At 47.6% G+C, this 19,868-nt stretch overlaps 1 protein-coding gene across 3 annotated transcripts in view; it reads right to left on the reverse strand.

The window, feature by feature from the left end:
* gcna (germ cell nuclear acidic peptidase) overlaps positions 1-19,868 on the reverse strand; it is a 79,308-nt gene that overhangs the window by 16,669 nt on the left and 42,771 nt on the right. For all 3 annotated transcript variants that reach the window (XM_038774144.1, XM_038774142.1, XM_038774143.1), the window contains exon 9: positions 12,011-12,203. In XM_038774144.1, coding sequence (XP_038630072.1) covers positions 12,011-12,203 — 193 coding nt within the window. The remainder of the gene's footprint in view (positions 1-12,010; positions 12,204-19,868) is intronic.

Consider the following 19,868-nt stretch of genomic DNA (forward strand, 5'->3'; position numbering starts at 1 on the left):
TTGGGGACAAATTGGCAGAGGTGGATTGGGTAAATAACAGTATGACAGCACTTGGGCAATGGATAGTCTTCAAAAAATTGACAACATGGTTTACAGCAACTGCACATTCCTTCAAGGCACAAAAACACCAAAAAGTAACATCAGTCAATCATGGCTAACAAAGAAAATTATGCATTGTATAAGATAATGCATTATATAACATTTGAAAGTAAAGACCTATAAAATTGCCAGAAATGTAGTAAGCCAGAGGATTAGGAGGATTTTAGAATACAAAGGAAAGGAACTGATAAATGGAGAATAGAATATGAATGCAAATTAGCAAACACACAAAAAAGCGACTGTAAAAGGTCGTATGCACATGTGAAAAGGAAAGATTTGGCCAAGACAGATGTGGGTCAATAAACAGGCAGGGTCAGGAAAATTTATAATGGGGAACAGAGAAATGGCAGAGACGCTACTAAATCAGCAGTGTTTCGATCTCACTGAGGAAGATAAAAGAACTCTCCTCGAATTAAAGATCTTGGGGACTAGGGAGAATGAGGAATTGAAAGCAATTAGTATTAGTAAAGCTATCTTGGGACTACCAGTTGAAAAGACCTGATATTATTCATGCCAGAGTGTTGATAGAGGCAAGTTTTTTAAAACTTTGTTCATGGGATGTGGACATCGCTGTGGGTCAGCATTAATTTCTCTTCCCTGAGGGCATTCAAGAGTCATCCACATGAATGAAATGAAAATCGCTTATTGACACGAGTAGGCTTCAATGAAGTTACTGTGAAAAGCCCCTAGTCGCCACATTCCGGCGCCTGTTCGGGGAGGCTGGTACGGGAATTGAACCGTGCTGCTGGCCTGCCTTGGTCTGCTTTAAAAGCCAGCAATTTAGCCCAGTGTGCTAAACCAGCCCCACATTGGTGTGGATCTGGAGTTACATATAGGTCAGACCAGGTAAGAACGGCAGATTTCCTTTCTTAAAGGACATTAATGTACCAGATTGGATTTTACAACAATCGACAATGGTTTCATGGTCACCTTTAGATTTTTAATTCCAGATTTGTTTTGACTGAATTCAAATTTCAGCATCTGCCAAGGTGGAATTCAAATCCAGGTCCCCAGAACATTATTCTGGATCTCTAAATTACTAGTCCAGCTACAATACCACTATGCCACTGCCTCCCCCAATAAGTTAAAGCGATTCTGGATGCATTGCTAATCATCTTCTAAAATTCTATAGATTCTGGAATGGTTTCGGCAGATTGAAAGGTAACAATATCACCCCATTATTTAAAAACAAAGAGAGAGAGAAAACAAGAAACAGACCTGTTAGCCAGACATCAGTAGTAGGTTAAATGCTGGAATCTATTCTAAAGGATGTGATAAATGGACACTTGGGTAAAGATAATCTGATTGGTCATATTCAACATTGAACTCTGAATGGAAATCACGTTTGGTAAACCTGGAGCTTCTTTTTTGAAGATGTTACTAACAGAATTGATAAAGGGGACTTCCGGTGGCGACTATAGAGTGAACGGTCGCACATTTAGCAGCTCCCGCTCTTAGTGATCTTTTAACGGCTTTTAAGCTGGAATTTTTCAACATAAGTGGATAAAAGCAAGAGGAGAGGAGGACGACCCCTAGCTTATAGTGCTGCACCCAAGAAACAATCGTAAAAGAAGAAATCAAAAGTTGGTTGAGAGTGAAGTTCAGAGTTTGGTGGATGCAATGGCAGAGAAGCAAAGTTCGACCACGCCAGCTCAATGGATGATGGATCAGTGGGTTAAATACTTGGATGAGAAGTTCGCCCGGCATCGTAAGGAGCGTGCGGAGGACCTGATCTGGGCGGTGACCTCGATTAAGGACGTGGTCGACTGGGTGGAGGAGAAAGTGACGACCCAGGGACAGGCGATTCAAAAGTTGCAGGAGCTGGCGGCGGAACAAGAGGAGCACTCCAATGCGATGGCAATGGAAATTATCATACAGGATCGACATAAACGGCTGTTGGAGAAGGTGCGAGGACCTGGAGAATCGTTCTCGCAGGCAGAATATCCGGATTATCGGTTTGCCAGAGGGAAAGGAAGGATCGGATGCCGGTGCGTATGTGGGGAAGATGCTAGAGAAGATTTTCAGGGTAGGTGCATTCGACAGGCCGTTGGAGGTGGACCGGGCTCACAGGGTGCTCATGCGTAAACCCCAGGGGCGTGAGCCCCCGAGGGCGATGTGATAAGGCTGCATCGATTGCTGGACAAGGAACGCATTATGAGGTGGGCAGGCAGACAAAATGGTTCATGGAAGATTCTGAGATCCGGGTGTATCAAGACTTGGGAGCAGAACTCGCAAAGAGGGGGGCGAGTTTCAATAAGGTTAAGGCGGCCCAGTATGCGAAGGGAATAAAATTTGGACTGCTCCACCCAGCCTGTCTTTGGGTGACCTACGAGAACCAGGAAGTATATTTTGGCTCGCCAGAAGAAGCGGCGGTCTGCATGAAGGACAATAATCTGGTAGAGGCATAATGACTTTAAAATCTAGATGGTAGCTTTGTGATGCTTTATATTTCAAAAAATCTCAGCCTTTCACCATAACTTATGTTGCGGGGATCGGGAAAAGAAGGATATCTCGGATTGGTTTGATTTTGATCCGTTGCTGTATGTACAAGGGGTACAGTAAAATAATTTTTACGTCACGATGTTCTGGGGGGAAAGAAAAAAAGAAAAGATGTTTGAGTTTTTGCATGCAAAATTTTTTTTTTCTTATCCTGCTTGATTTTTCGTCTATTGTTTTCAGCTCTGTTTGAAGGTGATGGGACTGATAAGATGTTGTAACGAGAGGAGGGGTAGACCTCTGCTCCCGGACCTTGGGGGATTGTTTGTTTGCTTTCGGTGTTTGTTGCTATTACTCAGAGAACTTGTGAAGAATTTGGAGGCGAGGATCCAGCAGGTCGTAGGATGCTAGTCGCCAGAGGCGGGAGCTGCTAGGCTAGCTGGGAGAGCTGGTTCACGGGAGCAAAATGGGGGGAGAGCTGAACAGAGACGGAGTGGGAGGGGACAGCTGACAAGAGGCGACTTTTAGGATGTTGGAGATGGAGACCAGATGGCAGTGGCTGCCAAGGGGCGGGACAGGAGAGGTGCGGGACATGGGCTAAGGGCTGGCCGACAAGGGGGGGGCAGGCAGGAGCACACACCCCACCCCCCTACACACACCAACCCACCGACCAGACTGGTTAACTGGAATGTTCGTGGACTGAATGGGCCGGTCAAAAGAGCCCTTGTGTTCGCACACTTCAGGCAGCTAAAAGCGGACGTGGCCATGCTACAGGAGACACACTTGAAGCTGGGAGACCACGTTAGACTGAAGAAGGGATTGGTCGGACAGGTACTCCATTAGGGACTGGACTTTAAGCAAGGGGGGTGGCCATCCTGATTAACAAAGGGGTGGCATTTGAGGTAGGGAAAATAGAGGCAGACCCGGGAGGCAGATTTATTATGGTTAGCGGGAAACTGGAGGGAATGGCAGTGATGTTGGTAAATATATTTGCCCCAAACTGGGATGATGTCACGTTTGTCAGAAAGGTGTTGGGAAAGATCCCAAACCTTGGCTCGCACCGGTTGGTTATGGGGGTGACTTCAACACGGTCCTAGATCCGAGAATGGACCGGTCGAGTTCCAGGTCAGGGAAGGTATCAACAATGGTGAAAGAACTGCGGGGATTCATGGAGCGCATGAGAGGGGTTGATCCGTGGAGATTAGAGAGGCTACGGAGCAAGGAATATTCATTCCACTCATGTACACAAGACATACTCCAGGATAGATTTCTTTGTACTGGATAAAACAGTTGGCGGGGTGGAGGAAACAGAGTACTCAGCAATTGTGGTGTCAGACCACCCGCCACATTGGATAGCCCTGCGGGTAAGCACAAGAAGGTCGCAGCACACACAATGAAGATTAGATGCAGGGCTGGTAGCAAATGACGAGATCTGAGAGTGAGTGAGGGAGGCCATTCGGGGGTATTTCAAGAACAACGACATGGGAGAGACCACGGCTCAGGTGGTCTGGGAGGCACTGAAGGCGGTTATTAGAGGGGAATGTATTTTGATTCGGGCCCATGGGGAGAAGACTGAACGGGGCGGAGCTGGACAAGTTGATAGGAGAAATCTTACAGGTGGACAGGAGATATGCGGAGTCTCCGAATGAGGAGCTCATAATGGAGCGTCCGAGACTCCAAATAGAAGGCGGAGGGACAGCTGAGGAGGGTAAAATGGGCAATATATGAATATGGGGAGAAGGCTATCAGGATGCTGGTGCATCAGTTGAGGAAGCAGGAGGCGGCGAGAGAAATAGGGAAAATAAAGGATATGAGGGGGAAGGTAGTGATGGACCCGGGGGCAGTTAACAACGTGTTTCATGAATTCCATAGTCGATTATATGAGTCGGAACCATCGCTGGGGGAGGAAGGTATGAATCAATTCCAGGAGAGGCTAGAGTTCCTGAAGGTAGATTAGGAGCTGGTGGAAGTCCTGGGGGGGTCCAATTGGAGTCGTGGAGGTGATAGACGGAGTGGCGGCGATGCAATCGGCTAAGCCCCCGGGACCTGATGAATTACCAGTGGAATTTAATAAAAGATTTTTTGGGCTACTGGAGCCGCTTCTGGTCAAGGCTTTTAACAAGCCCAAGGAGCTGGAAGTGCTTCCCCCAACGCCATCACAGGCATCAATCTCTCTAATCCTGAAGCGAGACTCAGACCCAGAGTGCTGTGGATCGTACAGGCCAATGTCTCTTTTGAATGTGTGTCATGATATGCACACATGCAGATAGTGATATACAGACAGGCAGCTAATGAACACAGAGAACAGGACATGACATGAGCAGGCAGAACACTCAGGGGTGGTATCTCACTATAAAAGGCAAGAGGCACACACACTCCGCCTCTTTCCACTGATGAACATCTACAGAGTGAGTCAGGTGAATTTACAGTATCACACCTCGAGCACGTGACTAAGAGCTCGTCTGGATCAGTCAGACAGAGTAACCACACTTGGGTTAGCAGAGAGTCGAACTCATAGAGAACTGTGCTACTGGTTCAATAAATCAGATTGAACTAACTTCCAAGGTCTGGAGTATTTTTGGTTAAAGGTGCATCCAGTAGCAACCTGTGTTATCCCAGGGTACATAACACAACAATGCGGATGCTAAATTGCTGGCAAAGATCTTGGCCACCCGAATAGAGGATTGTGTCCCAGAGGTATTCGGGGAGGATCAGACGGGATTTGTGAAGGGCAGGCACCCGACCTGCAATATTAGATGGCTTCTTAATGTTATAATTTATTTTTTTTTTTTTTTTAAAAAGAATACCCAATGCATTTTTTCCAATTACGTGGCAATTTAGCGTGGCCAATCCACCTAGCTTGCACATTTTTGGGTTGTGGGGGTGAAACCCACGTAAACACGGGGAGAATGTACAAACTGCACATGGACGGTGACCCAGAGCTGGGATCGAACCTGGGACCTCGGCGCCATGAGTGCTAATCCACTGCGCCACCATGCTACCCTTTCTTAATGTTATAATGATGCCAGCAGAGGGGCGCGATGTTGAGGTGGCAGCCATGGACGCGGAGAAGGCTTTTGACCAGGTGGAGTGGAAGTACCTATGGGATATGCAGGTTTGGGTTCGGGCAAGGATTTGTGGATTAGGTCTGGCAGTTATAGCAGGCCCCGGTGGCAAATGTAAGACGTTAAGTATGGGAAAGAGCGAGATGTACGTGATCCAGGCACAAGGACAGTAAGAGACTGAAGGAGTTAACTTTTAAAGTAGCTGAGAAGTTTTAGATATCGTGGGATTCAAGTGACTAAGTATTGGGGCAGCTTCATAGGTTAAATCTGGGCAAAGCAATCGATCAAATGAAAAGGAACTTCCGCAGATGGGACATACTCCCACTGACTTTGGGGGGAGGGTGCAGACGGTGAAGATGACGGTCCTTCCGAGACTGCTCTCCTTTTCACAATGTCTTCCGATTTTTGTCCTGTTCAGGAAAACGAACACGGCAATTTTGGGTTGGGTGCGCGGGTAAAACCCCTAGAGTAAAGAAGGCACTCCTGGAACGGGGTCGCGGAGAGGTGGGTTTGGCCCTCTCGAGCTTTAGTGACTATTACTGGGCGGCCAACATATCAATGGTCAGGAAGTGGGTAGTGGGGGAGGAGTCGGTTTGGGATCAAGTGGAAGCCACATCCTGCAAGGGTACGAGTTTGGAGGCTTTACTAACGGCACCTCTGCTCTTCTCACCGGCTCGGTACTCTACAAGCCCAGCAGTGGTGGCAGCCCTGAGGGTGTGGGGGAAATGGAGGCAGCACGAGATTGAAGGTGGTCAGTGTGGTCACCGATTTGCGACAACCACCGGTTTGCCGCAGGGGGGGCTGGATGGGGGCTTTCAGAGATGGCAGCGGGCAGGGATTGAGAGATTTGGGGACCTATTCATCCAGGAGGGCTTTCCGACCTTGGAGGCACTAGAGGAGGAGTTTGAGTTGCCGGGTCAGAATGGGTTCCGGTACGTTCAGGTGCAGGACTTTGTACGGAGGCAGGTTCCAAGCTTTCCTCGCCTCCTCCTGAGGGGACTACAGGACAAGGTGGTGTCAAAACAGGGGTTAGAGAGGGGAGAGTTTCGGACATATACAAGGAGTTGATGGAGTGGGAAGGGGCCCCTATCAGAGAGGTGAAGAGGAAGTGGGATGAGGAGCTGGGAGGAGAGCTGGAAATTGAACTGTGAGAAAAAGTCTTGAAGAGAGTTAATTCATCCTCGTTGTGTGCCAGACTTAGCTTGATCCAGTTCAAGGTGGTCCACATGACGGCGGCCCGGATGAGCAGGTTCTTTGAGGACAGATGTAAGTGGTGTGGGGGGAGCCTGGCGAACTATGTACATATGTTTTGCACATGTCTGAAATTGAGGGAATTCTGGCAGGGATTCACGGACGTTATGTCAGAAGTCCTGGAAGGGAGGGTAACCCCCGAGTCCAGAACTGGCAATATCTGAGGTATCGGAGGATCTGGGGGCCGATGTCCTGGCCTTCTCCTCCCTGGTGACCCCGAGATGGATTTTGCTGGAATGGAGGGACTCGTTGCCCCTCAAGGCAGGAGTGTGGGTCATTGGATAGGAGGTAATGTACTAGAATAGATTAAGGATTTGTTCACAGCCAGAAAGCAGTAGGAATAAACAGATCATTCTCACGTTGACAGAAAAATGGGTACCGCATGAATCGGTACTTGGGCCCCAGATGTTCACAATATGGATCAATAATTTGGATGTAGGGAGCCACGTTCATGGATGGCACACAGCTAGGTGGGAACGTGAGGATTGTGTATTGAATGTTGTAGCAAGCTCAATGAGCTGAATGGCCTACCTCTGCTCCTGTGAGCTCTTCAGTCTATTGGTTAGTCGCAACTGTACCATCCAAGACTGCAAGGCAGCAAAAGTCCTCATGACCTTGTGGACTCCAAACGGTAATCTGGATGTGGAGAAAACCTAAATGCCCTAGGAGAGCATATTTCTGACTTACAGCTGGTATGGAGTGTTATAATGCACAAGCTATTCCCTATTAAAATGCATAATGGTTTCATAAAATATGTAGGAATGTACAATTCTAGAAAATGGTCACGAGAGATGTACAAGGAATCGAGCGTATTCGTTCATTTTTTAAAAAAGGACATTAGGTTACTGCACAGGATATCGTAGGAGAGAGTTTTGATTGTAGGAACAAATTATATGACTTGTAACTGATGTTGGGTTAGGAAAATGATAAGAACATAGACCTTAAAATATATAATATAAAAATTAGACTTGTGGGGAAGAGAAGGAACATCATAGGGGTGCTAAACAAAAAGCATGAAAAAGGGGAAAATATAACAACTGGCGACAGAAAATAATAAGGAAAGCAATCTAAATAGGGCTACTTAAAAAGAAACATGATTAGCAATAAAATGTAGAAAGGAGAAAGATGAGTGGGGAGCAAAGCAATCCAGAAGCACATCAGAGCAAGCAAGGAATAAAACAAGATGGGGCAGCACAGTAGCCAAGAGTGTATAGCACTATGGCTTCACAGCGCCAGGGTCCCAGGTTCGCTTCCCCGCTGGGTCACTGTCTGCGTGGAGTCTGCACATTCTTCCTGTGTTTGCGTGGGTTTCCTCCGGGTGCTCCAGTTTCCTCCCACAGTCCAAAGACGGGCAGGTTAGGTGGATTGGCCATGATAAAATTGCCCTTAGTGAACAAAAAGATTAGGGGGGGTTTATTGGGTTACGGGGATAGGGTGAAAGTGAGGGCTTAAGTGGGTCGGTGCAGACTCGATGGGTCGAATGACCTCCTTCTGCACTGTATGTTCTATGTTCTAAGATTGGGAATTAAGTCAGAAAGTAAAACAAAGCCTCAAAGCAGGAAGAAAGCAGGCCTCTGGGATTATCAGCAACAAGTGGCTTCCTTCTGCACTGCAGGAATTCTATGAGAGTGAGGATTTGGCCAGCAATCGCGTGTCAAGATACTGGAGAAATGGGATAAAAAGAGTAAAAATAAAATTGGGATAAAATAAAGCATTAGATAAAAGGGAACCATGTTTTTGATATGCTAATTAGCGTAGAAAAACAAATGTTTTTAGAGGGTGAACAATGGTATAGAACTAGGTGTTAGAACACCCCTCTTCCACATTTCTAAGTGAAGAATATAATTCACACCTGTTTGCATAAAGCCTGGTCTAAGGTGTTACAGAATAACACCAAAGGGAAAAAAACAGTTTAACCATAGCAGGGCAAGTGAGTACAGCCTACGAGGAAAAAAAAGAGATACAGCTGTTACGCTGCAACAACCATAGCTAGAAAAGCAGGCTTTCCCGGAAAAAGTTAGTCCTGAAAGCTACTGTTTTAAAAACTGAGAAGAAACTAGATACTGAACTGAAGAACTGGAAGGTAACTTGCAGGTGGTAACTATTTACTGGATTTAGCTTGTGGTAACTATATGCAGGATGTAGCTGTGGTGAGATAACCACTGTAGTTATGCGTACTGCAGTAGGGGGATGTATGCCTGTACCTGTAATACAGGTTCCTCCAGTAAGCCCCTGCCGGCTAGCTCCGCCCACAGGGTGCTTGTGTATAAATATGTATGAGAGCTGCTCAGACCCTTAGTCTATAGTTGCAGATGGAGGGACAACATTGTACAACAATAAAGCCTCTATTGAACCAGTCTCCCGGCTTTGAATATAATTGTTAGCGCTACAATTTATTGTTGCACGATTTCCCATTCACCATGGACATCAGAATCAAGCCTGACCGTCTGCAGCTGGATCCGCATTCGCCTCACGCCAGAAAAGACTTTGTTCACTGGCTCGCAGTCTTAGAGGTCTACATCTCTTCAGCGGACCCTCCCCCGACGGAGGCTCAGAAAAAGCAACTCCTGTACTCCAGACTTAGCTCCAGCGTCTTTCCGCACATTCGAGATGCGACTGACTACACCACAGCTATGGAACTGCTCAAGGAGAACTATGCACCATCGGCGAACACCCTGTTTGCGAGGCATCAACTTTCTACTCGCGTCCAGCAGCCGGGTGAGTCGATTGAGGACTTCTGGAGGGCCCTTATACCTCTGGTACGAGACTGCGACGGCCGGGCCCTCTCAGCCATGGAACATTCCGATTTACTCATGCGCGATGCCTTCGTTACAGGCATTGCATCGGACCCCATCCGGCAACGACTGCTGGAAGGGGCCACCCCCAACCTCGCGGCCGCAAAGGCCCTGGCGCTTTCCATGACGGCCGCCTCACGTAGTGCACAAACTTACTCCGCTAGCCACTCGGCCCACCCGTCCTACCCCTCGTGGACCCCGCAAACGGCCCCCCAGGCCTATCCGTCCTACCCCTCGTGGACCCCACAAACGCCCCCCCCCCCAGCAGCCGCCCCCGCGCACTATGCCTGCGCTGCCCGCCACACCGCACCCCCTGGGGGTCCCCACTGTTACTTCTGCGGTCAGCAGAAGTACCCTCGCCAACGCTGCCCGGCCCGCACAGCGACCTGCAAAGCTTGTGGCAAGAAAGGCCATTTTGCAGCGGTGTGTCAGTCCCGGACGGTCGCCGCTATCGCGCCCCCGGTCCCCTCGCCTCAGCCGCTCCCTCAATAGGCCCCGCCATCCACTTCCCCCGACCCCACGTGTGATCAGTGGGCGCCACCATCTTTTGCCGCCCCGCCACGTGCGCTCCATGGGCGCCGCCATCTTCATCCACCACCGCCATGTGCGTTCCATGGGCGCCGCCATTTTGCTCCGACCCCACAACGTGCACCCCATGGACGCCGCCATCTTGTCTCCAGGTGCCGCCATCACGGGACACGGGTCGCTACCGCTCCTCGTCGGACTCATCTGACTAAACCGCCGATCACCCACTGCTCGCCTCCGTTACGCTCGACCAGACCCGTCCTCGCAACCTGGCACCCTCTTCCACATCGGTGCTGGTCAACGGCCATGTGACCTCCTGCCTCATCGACTCCGGGAGCACCGAGAGCTTCGTCCACCCGGACACGGTAAGGCGCTATTCCCTTGCGGTCCATCCCGCCGACCGGCAGATCTCTCTCGCCTCCGGTTCCCACTCTGTCCCGATCCGGGGTTTCTGCCTGGTTAAACTTACTGTACAGGGCGTGGAATTTGACCGTTTCTGTCTGTACGTTCTCCCCAACTTCTGCGCTTCACTCTTACTAGGCCTGGATTTCCAGTGCAATCTCCAGAGCCTCACCCTCAAATTCGGCGGACCCCTACCTCCCCTCACCAGGATGTAGCCCAGATTTATGTAATATTCAATATTGTTTAGGAAAGGGGCATTTCTCAGAGTTCAGGAACCTAGAGAGCAGGGGACAGGGGTCAACTTCATAAGATTATGTATCTATACAGCCATTATTTTAGTTCAGTGTACTGTTGTAGTGTATGGCAGTCCTTTTAAATTAATAAATATTCTTCATTAATTGATTACAAGACGACTGGACAGTTTGCATATTTTTCCTCATTATACCAAATTGATCACTAAGAACCAGTCTTCCAAGTTACCCTTCTGGGTTTTGGGATACCCTTGCTGCTGACATCAGGTGTGTTTGGAACACATATCAGAAAGCCTCCAGGTTCATGCAGCCAGGCCTTCCAGTTGATAAGAATAGCAAGAGTAAGCAGTTGAAAGCAAGTATGGATATGTCTTAGGGAGCAAGTTCAGCAAAGCAACACATGTCTGGAGGGCGAAATGTGGGAAGCATTTAAGGGGAACAGAAAATTAGAACAGATGACCCGGAGTGTAAAAAGCAACAGAAATAAAATCAACTGTCGTCCTTGACTCAGTGGTGGCCATTGCTAAAAGTCCTACTTTTAGCAATGGCCTGAACATTAAATTTAAGTTGGCACTTCCAATTCAAGAGTTGCACTTTCAGTAAAAAGTATTTGCTGTCAGAGATAGAACAAAAATGAAAAGAACTTCCAAAAGGGAAAAACAAAACGATAGAGCAAAGTGATAGAGAAAGTGTTGGAAGTGAATTTAGAAACACTCCCTATATAAAGAGACTATTGCCTATAACTACATTGTGACAAGCAATTGTTGATATTGGAAATTGCTGCTATAAACGTTCACATAAAAGCATTTCAAAATATCTTATCCATATAACAATGCTTTGGGACAAATAAAATGTGCAACATGCACAATAGCATTAATATACTAGTAATTTCCCCATTGCATTGGCAGTTGATGAATAGGTTGATAGGTGAGACTAAGGTTTATAAATGAAACTAACATTTATCCAACAAGGTATTGACCTGATACATTAAATTGGTTTGCTTCACAGATGCAGCCACACGTATTGACCATTTCTGATATGATTTTGTTATAAAGATACAGAAACTAGTTTATTTAAGACAGTCAAAGTCTGCACAGTTTACAAGAAAATTAAGTAGATGTTGACAGGATCCCATTGGCAACTTTATAGAAAAGCATTTCTACGGCAACCTTATAAGAATACATACTTTCGCGATACTCCATGTTCAGACTGTGACTCGAAAACATTGGAAAACTCTGGTACTTGGCTCAACGAAGTAAACTCGGATAAAACAGCTTTCATTGGTTTAGATAGCAGGAGATCGATTGGGACAAAACTCTTGGCTGTTGGTTTGCGCTTTTTTCCCAACGTGTTACTGCAGGGTTTCCGTTTCACTGGCTCTACAGAGCAAAACAGGATAACAAATTTGCATGAAAAATGTAAAAAATAAGCAATTTCTAATCCGAAAATCAGTCTCTTTGCAATTTCCAAAACAAGCTAACACCATCTAGAAACCTCCACCACCCACTCCAAAAGCAGTTTTCCAAACAATAAAGTATGCATGCAATCCCTCAACAAAAAAACAAATTTTTGTTTACACACACAGGATTAAAACTGGGTTTTAGTTTAGAACGCAACACTCCCATGGTGTTGCCACTAAGGAACCAATCAATTCAACTTGGGGATCTGCCCTGTTCCTTCACAAATCTAATCCAAAGTCAGGGGTTTTTCCTCCAAGACCAGATCGTATTTGTTTTTGTTCATGGGACATGCCGTGCTGGCACTTGAGAAGTTGGTGGTGAGCTGCCTTGAATCATTGCAATGTTTGTGGTGTAGGCAGGCACAGTGCTGTTAGGGAAGAAGTTCCACAATTTTAACCAAGCAGCATAAGCCACGATGCTATGCGATTTGGAGGGAAACTTGCAGGTGGTAATGCACATTCTTAGTATTCTAGATGGTAGGGATCACAGGGTTGAAGGTGCTGGAAAAGCAGCCAAGCAGAGTTACAGCAGTGCATCTTGTCGATGGCACACACTGCATCTACTATGTGCCAATAGTGGTGTGCCGCACAGTCAGGTTTTACCCAGATGGTGTTGAGCTTCAAGTGTTGTTGGAGCTGCATTCATCCAGGAAAATGTCTTGTAGAGGGAAGATATGAGGTGAGCTACGTGCTGCAGATTTCAGACCTCTACTTGCTTGGAGCTGCAAAATTAATATGACGACCAGTTGAAGTTCCCCAGGAATTTGGTGGTGGGGTTGCAAAGATGGTAATGTGATTGAATATGAAGACGGGAGAGCAGATTCTTTCTTGTTGGAGATGATCATTGCCTGGCAGAATGGTTACTTACCACTTATTAACCCAGGCCTCAATTCCATCCTGATCATACTGCAATGGCCACGGTCTAATTCATTAACTGGGAAGAAATGAATGGGATGCAAGGCTAATCAAACATATCCACTTCTGATCTTATGGTGGAGGTAAGGTCATTAATGAAGCAGCTCAAGACAATTGGGCTGAGGACACTATCCTGAGGAACCTTGGTCATTTCCTGCAATGCATCTTGAAGATAGTACACACCGCTATCATGTGGTGGTGGAGGGAGTGAATGTTTATGGGTGGGGTGCCGAGCAAGCCGGCTGCTTTTCAGCTTCTTGAGTGTTGCTGGAACAGCACTCATCCAAGCAAATGGAGTGTATTCCATCACACTCCTGACTTGTACTTGTGGCCAGGCGAATAGCCCGTCGCAGGATTCCTAGATTCTGACCTGCTGTTGCATCTCCAGTATTTATATAGCTGGTTCGCTTCAGTTTCTGGTCAATGGTGACCCCCAGGGATTTCAGTGATGGTAATGCCATAATGAATGGCATGGGCTGATGGTTAGATTCTCTCTTGTTGGAGATTGGCATCACCTACTACTTGTATGGCACAAATGTTATGAACTGGGTCAGTTCAAGCCTGGATAATTTCCTGGTCTTACTCAAACAGTCCATGTCCAAATGCAGCACGAGGAGTGGCAAAGGGTGCTGAACATTTGTGGAGTCATCAACGAACATTCCTACTACTGATCTTATGATGAAAGACAGGTCATTGATGAAGCAGCTGAAGATGATTGGCATAGGACACTATCCTGAAGAACTTTGCAGTAATGTTCTGGAGCTGAGATGACTGACCTCCAAAAACCACAGCCACCTCCCCTTGTTTTTTATTAAATTTTTAAAAATAATAAATTTAGAATGTCCAATTCATTTTCCAATTAAGGGCCAATTTAGCATGGCCAATCCACCTACCCTGCATACCTTTTTGGGTTGTGGGGACCCACGCAGACACGGAGAGAATGGACAAACTCCACACGGACAGGGACCTGGGGCCAGGATCGAATCTGGGTCCTCGATGTCGTGAGGCAGTGGTGCTAATCACTGTGCCACCATGCTGTCCCAGTCATCTTCCTTTGTGCAAGGTAAGATTCCCACCAGAAGAGATTTCCCATCCGGATACCTACTGACTATAGTTTTGCTCGGGCTCCTTGATACCAGACATGGTCAAATACCTTTATGTTGAAGGACAGCCACTCTCACCTCTAGAGTTGAGCTCTTTCATTCATGTTTGAACCAAGGCTGTATTGAGGTCAGTAGCGGAGTGTCCCAAGCAGAATCAAAATTGAGCATCAGTAAACAGATTATTGAAAAGCAAATGCTGCTTGATAGCACTGTTGATAACCTCTTCCACCACTTCACTGATGATCGAGAGTAGACTGATGGAACGTTAATTTGTGTGCGTGCAGGACATACCCAGGCAATTGTTCACATTGCTGGGTATATAGCCAGTAATATAGCTGCAATGGAGCAGCTTGGCTAGGGGCACGGCAAGTTATGGAGCACAAATTTGCAGTACTATTGTCGGAATGTTGTCAGGGGCCAATGCCTTTGCAGTATCTAGTGCCTTTAGCTGTTTCTTGACATCATGTGGAATGAATGGAACTGGCTGAAGATTGACCATCTGAGCTGCTGGAGATCTCTGGGGGTGGTCGTCATGGATCATTCAATCTGCACTTCAAACTGAAGATTGTTACAAAAGCTTCAGCCTCGTCTTATGGCACCGATTTGCTGGGCGCACCAGTCACAGAGGATGAGGATATTTGTGGAGCCTCCTCCTCCAGCGAATTGTTTAATTGCCCATCATCATTCACAACTGGAGGTGGCAGGACTGCAGAGCTTATTCTGATCTGTTAGTTGTGAAATTACTGTCTGAAATTACTGCTGCAACTCAGCTGTCTTATCGCTTGCCAGGTTAATACCTCATTTTTAGGTATGCCTAGTTCTACTCCTGGCATATCTTACTCTTTACTGAACCATAATCGATCCCTGGCTTGGTGGCAATGTTAGAGTGGGAATATGACAGGCCACAATGTTAGAGAGTGCGATGGGGCACAATGTTGCTGTGCTGGTAGGCCACAGCACATCAAGGGTACTCAATTTAGAGCTGTTAAGTTGGATATGAATCTTTCCCATTTACCATAGTGCTGTAGTCACACAACAGAGGGTTTCCACTGTATGAAGATGCAACTTCATCTCCACAATCACTGTGCAATGTTCAGTCGACTGATATGGTCACTGACAGTTACATCTGTTACAGGGAGATTGGATTGACAAGGTCAGGTAGGTTTTTCCTTTATATGGGATCTCTCACCACCTGCCTCAAGCCATTCCGCAGATATGTCCATCAGGATTCAGCCAGCTCAGTTAGTAATGGTGCTGCTAAGCCAGTCTTGCTGATGGGCAACAGCAGACGTGATCAGAGACACCAGCTAAAGGGAGCATGACAAAACAACACAGATACCAGCAGCAATGGAGAATAAAAGAGCACACAGAGAAACTGCACATAATCTGAGAGGCATAGTTCCAAAAAAGGCAAGAATTAATATCAGAGAACACTCGGTAAGTTATTGGTTGTGCTTTCTTTGAAAGAAAATACAGAGGGCAATTTAAACTCAAAAGGGGAAACCATCAAGGACTGTAATAAATTTAACTAATTAACAAAATTTCAAACTGGGGCATGTGTAAGTAAGGGAATTTGTATCAAGAAATTAATTAGCACAGAACAGGTCGAGAGAATCAAATCAATTGTTTATAACTACAAAGGAACTTTGACCTGCTCTCCACCAGGAAAGCAGTGCACCAACTCCGCCAGGCGCGCGGGACCCTGTACGAACACGGAGACAAAGCCAGCCGCCTGTTGGCACACCAGCTGAGAAAGCAGGCAGCCACCAGAGAAATTGCGCAAATCAGGGGTATCAGAGGCACGTTGGAAACAGAACCAGAGAGGATTAACAAAACCTTCAAGGCCTTCTACCAAGAGCTGTACACCTCAGAGCCCCCAACGGGGAAGGCTGGGATGAACTGGTTCCTTGATGGATTGGACATACCAGTCGTGGGAGAGGGCAGGAAACGGGACCTGGAAGCACCACTAGCTCTGGGAGAGATCATGGACAGCATTAGCTCCATGCAGACGGGGAAGGCGCCGGGACCGGACGGATTCCCGGCGGACATTTACAAAACATTCGTGACAGCGCTGGCACCGCACCTGCGGGAGATGTTCACAGACTCGCTAGCTAGGGGCACACTGCCACCCACGTTAGCACAGGCCTCAATCTCGCTGATACCCAAGAAAGACAAAGACCCAACGGAATGTGGGTCATACAGACCCATATCTCTGCTGAACGCAGACGCCAAAATACTGGCCAAAATCCTAGCCAAAAGGCTAGAAGACTGTGTACCTGAGGTGGTCACAGAGGACCATACGGGCTTCGTCAAAGTTAGACAGCTTACCGCGAGCATCAGGCGCCTGCTGAACGTGATAATGACCCCCTCCGGGGAGAGAACACAAGAGGAAAAGGCCTTCGACAGAGTCGAATGGAAATACCTCAGAGGTACTGGAGCGGTTCGGGCTTGGAACAGGGTTCACCGCTTGGGTAAAGCTCCTATACAACGCTCCCATGGTGAGTGTACGGACCAACGATACCAACTCCCAATACTTCCAGCTGCACAGGGGCACCAGACAAGGATGCCCACTGTCCCCGCTGCTGTTCGCACTCGCAATCGAACCGCTAGCAATCGTGTTCAGGGCAGCAAAAAATTGGAAGGGGATCCGAAGGGGAGGTAGAGAGCACAGAGTCTCACTCTATGCGAATGATCTGCTCCTCTATATCTCGGACCCACAAAGCAGCATGGACGGAATCATCGCGCTCCTGAAAGAGTTTGGAGCCTTCTCGGGCTACAAACTCAACATGAGCAAATGTGAGATCTTCCCAGTACACCCGCAAGGTGGGGGGCAGCACTAAAGGGGCTGCCGTTCAAACAAGCCCAACACAAATTCCGCTACCTGGAGATCCAAATAGCCCATGACTGGAAAGGGATCCACAAATGGAACCTCACCAGCCTGACGGAGGAAGTTAAAAAGGACCTGCAAAGATGGAACACACTCCCGCTCTCTCTCGTGGGGAGAGTCCAGATGATCAAAATGAACGTACTGCCCAGGTTCCTCTTCCTGTTTAGATCCATTCTGATCTACATCCCCAAGGCCTTTTTCAAAGCGCTGAACAAACTTATCATGGCATTCGTATGGGGGGGGGTAATAAATGCTAGGATCCCAAAAAAGGTCCTACAAAAAAAAAAATACAGGGGGGGGCTAGCCCTCCCGAATCTACAATTCTACCACTGGGCGGCAACAGCCAAGCGAGTAAGGGGATGGACCCAGGAGCCGAGTGGGTGCGTGCGGAGAAGCCTCCTGCATGGGGACCTCCCTCCGGGCCCTCGCCACGGCAGCACACCCATTCCCACCCAAAAAACACTCCAGCAGCCCAGTGGTGACAGCCACCCTCCAATCCTGGAACCAACTGCGGCGGCAATTTGGCCTGACCAAAATGTCGGACAAGGCTCCCATCTGCAACAACCATAGGTTCACACCAGCACTGACTGATGCCACCATCAAAAGGTGGAGGCAGGACGGGGGGACACTGACAGTCAGGGACCTATACACGGACGACAGGATCGCAATACTGGACGAACTGACAGAGAAATTTCAGCTAGCTGGGGGGGAAACGAGCTACGGTACCTGCAGCTCAAAAACTTCCCACGAAAGGAGACAAGGACGTACCCACAACCGTCACGACAGACACTACTGGAAGACCTACTGGACGCAAGTATCCTAGAGAAAGGGAACTGTAGCGACATGTATGACCGACTGGTAGAAAGGGACGACACCGTACTGGACGCAACAAGAAGGAAATGGGAGGACTACCTGGGGATGGAGATAGGGTGAGGACTCTGGAGCGAAGCACTGCATAGGGTCAACTCCACCTCCACGTGCGCAAGGCTCAGCCAGACGCAACTAAAAAGTGGTACATAGAGCCCACTTAACGAGAAACCGTATGAGTAGGTTATTCCCGGAGGTGGAGGACAGATGTGAACGGTGCCAAAGAGGCCCGGCCAACTACGCCCACATGTTCTGGTCTTGCCCCAGACTTGTGGAGTACTGGACAGCCTTCTTCGAGGCTATGTCCAAAGTGGTGGGGGTGAGGGTGGAGCCATGCCCGATTGTGGCAGTCTTCGGGGTTTCAGACCAGCCAGATCTATTCCTGGGGAGGAGGGCGGACGCCCTTGACTTTGCCTCCCTGATCGCCCGCCGTAGAATCCTGTTTGGCTGGCGGTCAGCAGCACCGCCCAGAGCTGCAGACTGGCTGTCCGACCTCTCGGAATCTCTCCAAATGGAGAAAATCAAATTCGCCATCCGAGGGTCGGACGACGGCTTCCACAGAACGTGGCAGCCATTCATGCAATCGTTCCGGGACCTGTTTGTGGCCAACGATCAAGAGGAAGAATAGTCGGGCGGCCAAGAATCAGGGGAAAATGGATGGGAATCGGGGGAAGGTTGGGGGGGGGGGGGGGGGGGGCAAAACTGTAAATAAATGCCAATAAACATGTGCCTCGGCCATATTGGGGAATGCAAAATATGTATGCCGGCTAAAGGGGGGAGGCCACAGTTATTATTACGAAGATGCTTACCTGTAAATATATATGTTAATTTTTGAGTGTTCTTTTTCTTTTCTCTCTCTAACAATTTGTAATTTGTTCAATATAAAACATGAAAACTGAATAAAAAACATTTATTAAAAAAAAATCAATTGTTTATAGGTATTGACTAAATTCTAAAAGAGGGATCAGACATTTAAAAAAAAAAAGAGTATGGTTGAATAGTTGAGACCTATTGCTGACAATTCCTGCCCGAAGTTGGAATTTCAGGCCATTCCTCGAGTCTTCAGGGAAGTGCAGGAAGACTCATGCGATTTGAACTTGAGCTCAGGATTTCCAAGCTCAAGGAGCTGCTGGAGTCACTGTGGACCATCAGAAAGGCCAAGAGTTTTCTGGATCAAATATTACAGATTGTGGTCATTCCACAGGCAGTAAGAGTTCAGGATAGTAGATGGGCGTCCACCCAGAAGAGGAGAAAGATGATGGCTACTCAGAAGGTAAGTACTGGATTGACAGAGGTACTGTACCACTGCCAAGCCAGTACTCAGCTTTCAAGAGTGCCAATTGCTTGAAGTACTACAGTCCAGTCCAGGGCACCAATTGGCAAGGACTACGAAGGAGGAAAATAAAAAAGTGCAGCCATTATAGGAAATGTCATAATCAGTGGGCAACTGTTGTGAATCCCACATGTACTTTGCCTCCTTGATGCTAAGGTAAAGAAAGGGCATCACAGAGTTTCACAATTCTATAGTGGAGAGAATGAAGCAGAAGATATGGCGCACATTAGCACACATGGCAAAGAGAGAACGGAGACCAAGGTACTAGAGTCCAACATTCAGAAGCTAGGTAGGAATCAAAAACGTAGGACCTTGAGTCATAATCTATTGATTATTCCCAGTAACATACGCTAACAAAGTAGAAATAATGCAAGTTGAGGCATGGTGCAGGAGGGAGAGCTTCAGTTTCTTGGGCATTAGAACCTGTTCTGCAGCAGAAGGCACCAACTCAACAAAGGTAAATTACATCTCAACAGCAAT

The sequence above is a fragment of the Scyliorhinus canicula genome, chromosome 17, assembly GCF_902713615.1.
Source record: "Scyliorhinus canicula chromosome 17, sScyCan1.1, whole genome shotgun sequence".
NCBI classification, from domain to species: Eukaryota; Metazoa; Chordata; class Chondrichthyes; order Carcharhiniformes; family Scyliorhinidae; genus Scyliorhinus; species Scyliorhinus canicula.